A 10,813-nucleotide genomic window follows, 5' to 3' on the forward strand; every position below is an offset into this window, starting at 1 on the left:
ATATAAAACTTGAAAAAGAAAAAGTCATTAACTATCTCTTCTTCTTTGTAAACATTCCCAAAGTGATGTATACCAACTCTTAATAAATCCTCAAACTTATTCACTTCCACGCCATATGATCCTATTATTTTCCAAACGGAATTTATATCTAAAAGTTTCCTTCCCCTTTAAATTTCCATTTCAGTAATGCTTAGGTTTTTAGCCAGATGTTAATTTCTCTACGCTAAAAAGCTACCTATTATGGGTATTTAAAGGGGATGAAAACTTTTGCATGTATAGGATGGATCTACGCACTTATATGAAATAATACCAAAGCATATACTTGGACTAACATCTTATCCTTTTGTGGTGGAGCTAGCACCCTTATCTACCTTCTTTGCACCCTTTCTCAAATGCTTGCTCATGCTTCCTCCTAAATTGAGTACTTTCAATGAAAACTCTAATGCAAGAACCAATCACAGCTATGTTATCTCCCTTACCAATCCATTAGGGTAACATAATTAAAAACCCTAAATCAAGTTCACTTTACTTCCAATAGCCTTGCTACTAAAGTGAATCCACTGAGATAGAAGTTTGCATGCATAAAAATGATCTAAGCACCAGATGAAACAACAAAAAACCTATAATTAGATTAAAAAGGAAAATACCCTCATCTACCTTCTTTACACACATTTTCAAACATTAAAAGATGAATACATTTTATCTAAACTCTAATAATGAAATAATTGAAACCCCTAAATGAATTTTACTTTACTTCCAAAATATTTGGTATTCACATAAATTCCCCTTCCAAAAAAAAATCGATCTAAACCTCCTTTTTCTACTCTAGCCCTTCCGTTAAGTACTCTACTATGGCATTAGCCATTTCTCATAGCCACTCAGTAATGCATTTCTAAAAACGACTACATTTCGAAGATACAAGGATGTGGAGTAAGGTTTTCTTTTTGGGAACCACCTCTTTATTTTGAAGATACAATGATGTATCGTAAGGATTACTTCTTGGGAATCATATACCTAGGCAGATATGAAAAGGGATAAAAACTTCATCAAAGGATAATCTTTTACAAACGTATTTGCAAGTAAAAGATTCAGCTTTATTATTAATTTGTTTAAAGTGGATTTTTACATTAATTATAGTTTTTTGGAATATTTTACATTTGATGAATAATAGTAGAATTTAGTCCTAGTTCCAGTTCTTGTACAACCTATTTCCCAAATCTACAAAACTGGCTTTTTTTTAACCGTTGAAAAAGGTTAAAAAAAGAAAAACTAATTCCAAAATCTACACTATGTTCAATTTTTTCTAAAAGACTTCCCAATATTTCGCTGTACAAACAAACAAACTACAAAACTAATTCCAAAATCTACACTATGTTCAATTTTTTCTAAAAGACTTCCCAATATTTCGCTGTACAAACAAAGTAGAAAACTGGCCAACTTACTTAATGAAACGAGGCAAATCAAAAGGATGAGCTACGGCGTGGAATCTCGCTAATCTGTGACTTCTACCGTCTAGATTTCTATCTAACTGTTAAGTGCGAACTAATCCTTTTTATTACAGTGATGCACGTATCTTGTACCTTACGGATTACGTGCATTACCGTAATAAAAAAGGACTACGATATCGAATCTGAGAAGTGACCTTTTAGATTATAGAGAACAACACGTAATGAAAATCAATGTTGAAATCCAATGCGAGTTTAGTTGCAGTGTCAACGATCAAAGCTGAATTGATCCTCGAATTGAACAATACTATAAGAAACAATCACAGCCTTCGGGCGAGAATAATCTGCGGATTTGATGTGTGAGCCACACAGTAATGATAAAATTGCAACCCTAGAAGAGAATAACGCTAAATTAATGTTAGCCACATAACCGAAAATTGCAATGCTATAAGAGCACTCCTTGAAGAGTTCATTCCCACGGAACAAGCCGAGCCGTTCTGAACTGTGCAAATTTATATTCGAGTTATTTGGCTGGAATTTATTTTAGTACTTCCTAGGGTCCATCGGTCTGAAAGTTCTTGACTTAGCGTCCACATGACGAGTTTTGTAAGGAGCAACGTTCGAGTCTACTGCGACGAAGAACGGAAGGCTCAAAACTCGAAAAAACGGTCCATCCTTGCTGCACTGACTTCAATTATGCTGCTCCTTGACATCGTTGGTGTGTCAATGGGAACTCCAGTTACTTCCAGTGAAGTCCACGACGACCCCCAAGGTAGGAAAGTGTTGTCTAATTTAGTAAAGTCGGTCTGTAGCCAGACAAGATTTCCCCACCGATGTGTGTCGTCTTTGGCATCATATCGTGGCTTCGAGACAGCATCACCCGATATTTTGATAAGTTTAGCCTTGACGGAGAGCATGGAACAGGCACAACATGCTTACGAATTGTCCATGAGTCTAGACAGTGATATGATGAATGAAAGAGAACGGGCGGCATGGCAAGATTGTGTTGAGCTTTTCCAAGATACGTTGGACAGTCTCAACGTTTGTTTAAGCAACAATTCAGTCAAGAAAGATATCCCAAATTTGCTGAGCGCGGCTTTGACGAACCAGGAAACCTGCTTGAATGGTTTTCGTGACTTCAATTTAACAGACAGCAGTAATATAAAAGCTCTGATGTCGTCCAGAGCTGTTAATGTGTCAGAATTAACGAGCAATTTGCTTTGCATGTACAAGCTTTCCAGCTTCAAAAATCGCCGTCTGTTGAGTTCAGAAAGAGAGGAGTTGGACTCTCACTACAGTCTGATCGAGAGAGATGGTTTTCCAGGATGGTTATCAGCCGACGACCGAAGGCACTTACAATCCTCCAGACAAGCGCACGTCGTTGTTGCCAAAGATGGTTCTGGCAATTACCTGACGATCACCGAAGCAGTAAACGCGGCGCCTTCCAAGTCCAAGAGGAGACATATCATCTACGTCAAAGCCGGAGTTTACAAGGAGAACGTGGACATATTGAAGACCAAAACCAATTTGATGTTAATTGGCGATGGCAAGGACCGAACCATCCTCACGGGAAGCAAGAATGTTTTAGATGGTTCAACTACGTTCAAGTCTGCCACTTTGGGTAAGAATTTATAATTGGTTTTTATATTTATATTTATACATTGCTCTGGATAGATATGTTGTTACAAAATATTTTTAACTTATTTTATTTTATTTGTTGAGAATAAATATCTATAGTTGAATATGTTATATTTATATATATATATATATATATATAACTACGTTCAAGTCTGCCACTTTGGGTAAGAATTTAAAATTGGTTTTTTGAATATACTTTCTTATATTTATACATTGCTCTGGATATTGTTCTATTGGATTAATATTAAATTGTATAATTATTTTGTTTTTTAAATATATCGTTACAAAATATTTTTAACTTATTTTATTGATAAATCATCATATTGAAATAAAACTTATTTACAAATTAAGTGAAAATATAACTCATTATATTGCAATAAAATTTATGTGCTGAGAATAAATGTGTATAGTTGAATATTGTTATATATATATATATATGAATTTAAATTTGGTTTTCGAATATATTTTCTTATATTTATACATTGCTCTGGATATTATTTTATTGGATTAATATTAAATTGTAGAATTGTTTTATTTTTTAAATATATTGTTACAAAAGATTTTTAACTTATTTTATTGATAAATGATCACATTGAAATAAAACTTATTTACAATTAAATGAGAATATAACTCATTATATTGCAATAAAGTTATATATATATATATATATATATATATATATATACGATCAAGTCTGCCACTTTGAGTAAGAATTTAAAATTAGTTTTTCAAATATACTTTCTTATATTTATACTTTGTTCTAGAACTCATTATATTGCAATAAAATTTATTTGGTGAGTATATATATATATATATAAAATAAAGTTATCATTTAATTAATATATATGATTTTTTTAAAATTAATTTATTTAATTGGAACGAAGTATTTTAAAATTAATTATAAATTAATGCTTATCAATATTTATTTACTCTTTAATTTATATGTATATGTTTAAGCTAATCAAAATTTTTATTTTATACCCATAAATAAAAAACATTAGCATATTTACATCCATACACAAAATATTAAATATTAATTACGTTATATTTTATCTTTTCAACATTTAAATTGTCATGTAAAAAATGTTATTAATCCAAATATATCAATTAGGTACCATTATAAAATTTGCATATTAAACATGATATGATATCAACGTAATGACACACGATTTCTTGAATTTATATAATTGCATTTCAAAAAAGATATGATGTCGTTAACTCTACTTATACTCTAAACAATTCATAAATTTAGGTAGTGTATAATTCTCAAATATTTTTAAATTTTACATATTAAATCAAATAGGTACCATTATAAAATTTGCATATTAAACATGATATGATATTAGTGTAATAGCACACACGATTTCTTTAATTTATATAATTTCATTTCAAAAAAGATATGATGTCATTAGCTCTACTTAGACTCTAAACCATTCATAAATTTAGGTAGTGTATAATTCCCAAATATTTTTAAATTTTACATATTAAATCAATTAGGTACCATTATAAAATTTGCACGTTTAATGTTATGATATCAATGTAATAACACACAGGATTTCTTTAATTTATATAATTGCATTTCAAAAGAATATAATGCCGTTAACTCTATTTAGACTCTAAACCATTCATAAATTTAGGTGGTGTATAATTCCCAAATGTTTTTAAAATTTACATATTAAATCAATTAAGTACCATTATAAAATTTTACATATTAAGTTAACTCTATTTAGACTCTAAACCATTCATAAATTTAAGTAGTGAATGATTCCCAAATATTTTTAAAATTTACATATTAAATCAATTAAATACCATTATAAAATTTTATAATATTAAACATGATATGATATTAGTATAATAACACACGATTTCTTTCTTTAATTTATATAATTGCATTTAAAAAAAAATTGATATCGTTAACTCCACTTAGACTCTAAACCATTAATAAATTCATAAATTTAGGTAGTGTATAATTCCCAAATGTTTTTCCCGTTTGTTTTGTTTGTTCTGTGTGCAATGACAAACTGCCTTTGTGCAATAGTTGTTTCTGAATCAGGTTCTAATGCATAACTTATCAAATGTATTTAGCCTTTATGCGATAGTTGTTTCTGAATCAGGATCTAATGTATAACTTGTCAAATGTATTAACGGTTCTTGTTTTTCCCCTATTAAGAGGGTTCATTGCTCGAGACATGACGTTCGAGAACACCGCTGGACCTCAAAAGCACCAGGCCGTAGCACTTCGAGTAGGCGCAGACTTCTCGGTGGTATATCGTTGCAGCATCAAAGGATACCAGGACACTTTATATGTTTACTCCCTTCGCCAATTTTACAGAGAAGTAGATATCTATGGAACGGTTGATTTTATCTTTGGCAACGCAGCCGTGGTAATCCAAAATAGCAATATCTTGGTTAGAAGGCCTATGAGACAACAAAAGAACACAATTACAGCTCAAGGAAGAACTGATCCCAATCAAAACACCGGAATTTCCATTCATAATTGCAGGGTAAGCCCAGCTCCCGATCTGCAAGCTGTTAAAAAGTCCATCCAAACGTACCTCGGAAGACCGTGGAAGCAATACTCTCGCACAGTGTTCATGCAATCCATTCTGGACGATTTGATCGATCCCGCCGGTTGGTCCGAATGGCAAGGAAGCTTTGCGCTTCAAACATTGTACTATGGCGAGTATATGAACAGAGGCGTCGGTGCAGTAACATCAAGACGTGTCCGTTGGCATGGATTTCATGTTATCAAAAGCGCCACTGAAGCGGCTAGATTCACAGTTGGCCAATTCATTTTTGGTAATTTGTGGATTCCTGCTGCAAGAATTCCCTTTACCCTTGGATTGATATGATGAATATCACAAAACCAGATATCTGATATTCATTTAAATGCTATCATTAAGCGACCCTTTCTATGTCCAATGTTCCAGTCTGTATCCTATAGGACGTGCATAATAATTCTGCCCGTGGAAAAGTAGTAAAGAAAATAGTGTAGTACACATAACTTTCTATGCCATTTTATGTGTTACTTTCTCCAGAATGATGCGAAGGATTCCATTATAACAATAATTAAATGTCAGTTATAATCTATTCGCTTCATTTTTATTTCTATTAATTTAAATTTAATTGAATGATGGGTTAAGGATGTCGTGTGATTCATTTTTTTATTATTATATTAATTATCTTTATAAAATATGAAATGGAGAACTTATGTATTACTTTTATCGAATTAAATCATTTGCTTGCCATTTCAAATAAATACAACTAACTCATCAAAATTTAGAATTATATCACTAGAAATGTTTATTTTTAAATAAGGTTTTTATAATCTTAATTTAATTAGATGGTAAAGATCTAACTTATATAAAATATTTATGGAATATTTTTAGTTGTTGTTATAGATAAAAAGCTGAAAATTATTGATGATAAGGATTTAATTTATATAAAATATTTATGGAATATTTTTAGTTGTAGTTATAGATAAAATGTTGAAAATTATTTTAAAAGTAGTTATTTTTTTTGTTTTTCTATTTAATTAAAAAATATTATAAAATTAAATAAAAATAAAATCTATATAAAATAATCTGAGTATGGAATAAGTTTTGATTTTTTGGTATTATAACAAATCCTATTACATGAATCTCCATGATAAAGTGGATTTAAATCTCCATAGTTAAGAATCGTGTTACATGTTTTTTTAAATGTATATCTATTTAAATGAGATATTAAATATTTTCACGATAATAATAATAATAAAGTCATAATTTATTATAATTTAGTTATTTTTTATAATTTTTAAAATTTTGGTAATTTGAGATGTATGATGCAATTTTTTTTTATATGTATTTTTTCATGTATATTAATATTTACTAGTAATATAATTTATATCATTGGTTAATAATAACATAAAATAGGAAAATTTTCTCACTTTTTGATATCACAATCCTTTTTGTAAATGTTGAAATAAAGATATTACATACATTTTTATACATAAATATATTTTATATTTGCAAAAGAAAGTTGCCAAATGTATAAGTTAAAATTTTACAATAATTATAAAAATAATCATTTTTTAATATTTATTAAAAATAATTCGGTTACTTATTATTCAAAGAAGGCAATACATAAGAGGTTGTCGTGTGCTACTATTTTGCCCGAAGGGAAACCAGACCATAAGTTGGATTCCAAGTAGGATTAAGTGCCTCCAGTTGTGCTTGTGTTAAGATTAGGCAGACCTCTTTCAGATTGAAAACCCCTGACAGACCATACCCACATCATAGAATGCCATCATCCATTTTCACTACGATATTTTAAGTGGTTAGTACCTATTAAAGAAGGTCTTTATCATTACAATGAGTTCTTGCATAGGTTGGGAATTGGATCTTCTAAGAGCACCAATGAGAGTTGGGGGAATATGAATCCCAATAATGAGTCACCAATGAAAGGCCTCCTTGATGGGGACTATCTCATATTAGGAGAGAGTTGGGAAAAGAGGAGATTTTAGGCCATTGATTCTCGGAATCATCCCAGAATAAGGTTTTCATTCCATTACGCACTTCCCAGAAAAAATGGTCTTGGATTAGAGATTTGTTATTCCAAGTTGCATTCCATATCTGAGAGCCTTCTGAAATTCGAACAAGTTGAGAAGATAGCAGTCCCTGAACATATTTATTAGTCCATATTTTGCACCATAGTACTGAGGGTTTATTAACCAATTCCACCATATTTTTGCACTTAGAGGTTGGCTCAAGGCACTTGCACCACATAATGCTAGACCCCCTGCAACTTTGGGAAGGAACAACTTGTCCCAAGTGACTAAGGCCCATTTTTTCTCCAGATGGGCATCCCCCTATAGGAAGGAGTGTTGTAGTCTACAAATCTTGTTAATAATGGATTTTGGAGCAACTAAGGCTGAGAGAATGTTGGTGGGCATATATTGCACGATCAATTTTAGAAGAATAAACCGTTCCACAAAATTCAAGGCCCTAAAGGTACAACTTGACAGTTTTGTCTCAAATTTAAGAAGTAGCTCTTCTCATACCAATATGTAGAGAGGATTGGCAGTGAGAGGGGGGCTTAAATATTTTGAGGAAAGGAATCTCTTCTTGAAACCCATAAAACGAGAGATATGAAGTTGAATGGCATGTGGTGCCTTAAAGAAGAAAATTTGAGACTTGCCTTTATTTATATTTATGCTCGAGGCTACAACAAAGGTATCGTCCATCTTCCATCTGAGAATAAACTTTTGAAATTATTATAGATTTATACCTTTCAATGTTGATATCAAAATCTTTTTTCAATTTGTACAACCATTTATATCTAACAAGCTTTCTATCCTCAGGATGTTCTACCAGGTCCTATGTTTTTTTTTCTTAATTAAATTTAAGTTTTTATATTTTTATTTAACTAATTGTTGTCACATTCTACCAACCTTCACCCTAAGAGAATTTATTTGATACCTTTACCAAGCCCATTCGTCATCTCTTCTATAAGCAAAGAGAATCCAAACGCCATAAAAAATTCTCTAATAACATTGGTTTTGTAAACCTATTTGTAATTTTTTCTTGAGTGTCAACCTTTTTAGATCTACTCAACCTTAATCAATGTCTTGTCTTACAAAATGATACTTAATATCATTGTGCTTTCTAATGCTAAGATAAGTAGGATTTCTAGTGAAATGAATAGCACTCTAACAATCACAAAATGCATTTACACTATTTGTGCTCTTCCAAGCTTAGCAAAAATGAATTTCAACCAAATTTCCTATTTTTAAGCATGTGAGACAATAATATACTCTTATCTTATAGTGGATAAATAAATTATTTCCTAAAACTTTGAAATCTAATTAACTCAACGTAGATCTCCTCTTGTCCAAATCCCGTATAAAATACGAATAAACATAACCACATATAGAATCACTACTATCATAAAAAGTGATACAATAATCAATTGTGTCTCTCAGATACCAAAGTAACCGTTTCATTACATTCCAATATCTCTTCCTAGTTTTTCCATGCACCTATCACCAACACCCGTTTCATGTGAAATATTTTTTCTAGTACATACCATGGCATACAACAACCTTCCTACGGTGTGGCATATGGTACATGAGACATATGATCACTTTATTCCACAATACTAGGACATAAGCATGAAAAAATATTAAAATGGGATGCAAAATAGATATTCATAGGTTTCATATTATTTATCCCAAATTTTACAACTATTTTCAAAATATACTCTTTTTTTTTTGAAAACTTGAGGTTACCATTTTTCTAGTTTTTGTGTATATTAATGCACAATGTTTGTGTTGCTACTCCTAGATCCTTGATATCAAATGTATTAGCCATGAAAGGCTCCAACATGCTAATCTCATCAATTATTTTTCTTGAAACATGCATAGTGTCATCATGTAACACCAGGATAATGAAAATACCATTCAAATTGTTCAGGTAAACACAATGGTCATATTCACTTCTAGTATAATTTTGATCGATCATGAAGAAATTCTAACACCCTCCTCCCACATATACCCAAGCAACCGACCAGCTAGGGTAAACATGCGACGAGAGGCCACTATGATATGATTTCACCTCCTAAGTCACGTTAAGGAGTGGAACCGATGTAAACACACCATATAAACATTAATCATCGACTACAAGATAGTCATGAACTAATCCAATACTTTAGAAACCCAAATTCGCTCTCATAGGCTTGCTTGTCAGTGACTAGAGACCAAAATTGTGAGTGTTATGCCAACGACTTGAGGATTTGGGCTACTTTTTCAAGCCCAGAGCCTAGGTCACTAGCTAGAATTGAACCATCTCCTCATATCAGTAAAATAACATGGAAATGACAGTACTAAAGAAAATAGTTATTCAAGACCTTGATTGGACCCCTATTAGCCACAATAGGAATTTCGTTAAACATATTGCAATTGTGTAATCTACATGTGTAATTAACATTTCAGAGCATAGGGGTCTCATACTTAGCTGAGAATCGTTAAAAACCATTAATGCCTCAACACATTAACTGCCATTCCATCCATTAGGTCATACATACATTGATTATTCAAATACAAGTAAAAACATGATGAGAACCACACATGGTTGCTGTCATAAAACACATACATAACCAGCATAATAGTAGAAAAAAATAATCATGGAAGTACAGTCATATAGACCACATATGATCCATCAAAATTCTCAAATAAATACAAGGAGAAAACATCTTTAATTAATGATGCAAAATCCAAACACGGGATGGGACTTCCATGTTCCACCCGACTGTAGAATGGCTGAGCCAAATATCTCTTCAACCTTTCACCCCCATGCCATATTCCAAGCATGAATGTGGGATCTCATAGAACACATCAATCAAAAACCATCCAGGGCTTCCAGAGACCATCCACCTCAACCCATCAAACAATGATTCCACCTCACGGTCAGAAATCCCAAAACCATCATCAGATTGGTCTCCATTGAAGCTTTCCATTGCTTCCAAGAGTGTTTGTTCGAACCAAGGCTTTTAGGGCTACTAACTCAACCCACAGCTGTTACCAGGTTTCTAGAATGTTTGTCCAACCAAGGCTTCCAGGGCTAGTAAATAAACCCACCAAGGGCTTCCAAAGCATTTTTCCAACCAAGTCTTTCAGGACTAGTAACTCAACCCAAGTTGTTACAGGGCTTCTAAAGTGTTTGTCCAACCATGGCTTCCAGGAACTAATAACT

The 10,813-nt window shown here is 32.0% G+C and overlaps 1 protein-coding gene across 1 annotated transcript; it reads left to right on the forward strand.

Moving 5' to 3' along the window:
- Positions 1 to 2,039: 2,039 nt before the first annotated feature.
- Positions 2,040 to 6,022, forward strand: LOC149224049 (pectinesterase-like). Its single transcript, XM_089383471.1, has 3 exons — positions 2,040 to 3,066; positions 5,122 to 5,136; positions 5,256 to 6,022. The coding sequence occupies exons 1-3, from the start codon at positions 2,040 to 2,042 to the stop codon at positions 5,933 to 5,935; spliced, it is 1,722 nt and encodes a 573-aa protein (XP_089239597.1). The 3' UTR covers positions 5,936 to 6,022.
- The last annotated feature ends 4,791 nt before the right edge of the window (positions 6,023 to 10,813 follow it).

The sequence above is a fragment of the Pinus tabuliformis genome, chromosome Q (genome assembly GCF_031772625.1).
Source record: "Pinus tabuliformis cultivar Carrire ecotype Pingquan chromosome Q, CPIR1, whole genome shotgun sequence".
NCBI classification, from domain to species: domain Eukaryota; kingdom Viridiplantae; phylum Streptophyta; class Pinopsida; order Pinales; family Pinaceae; genus Pinus; species Pinus tabuliformis.

Coding starts and splice junctions, on each gene's coding strand:
- LOC149224049 (XM_089383471.1), top strand. CDS start 2,040: ATGACGAGTTTTGTAAGGAGCAACGTTCGAGTCTACTGCGACGAAGAA.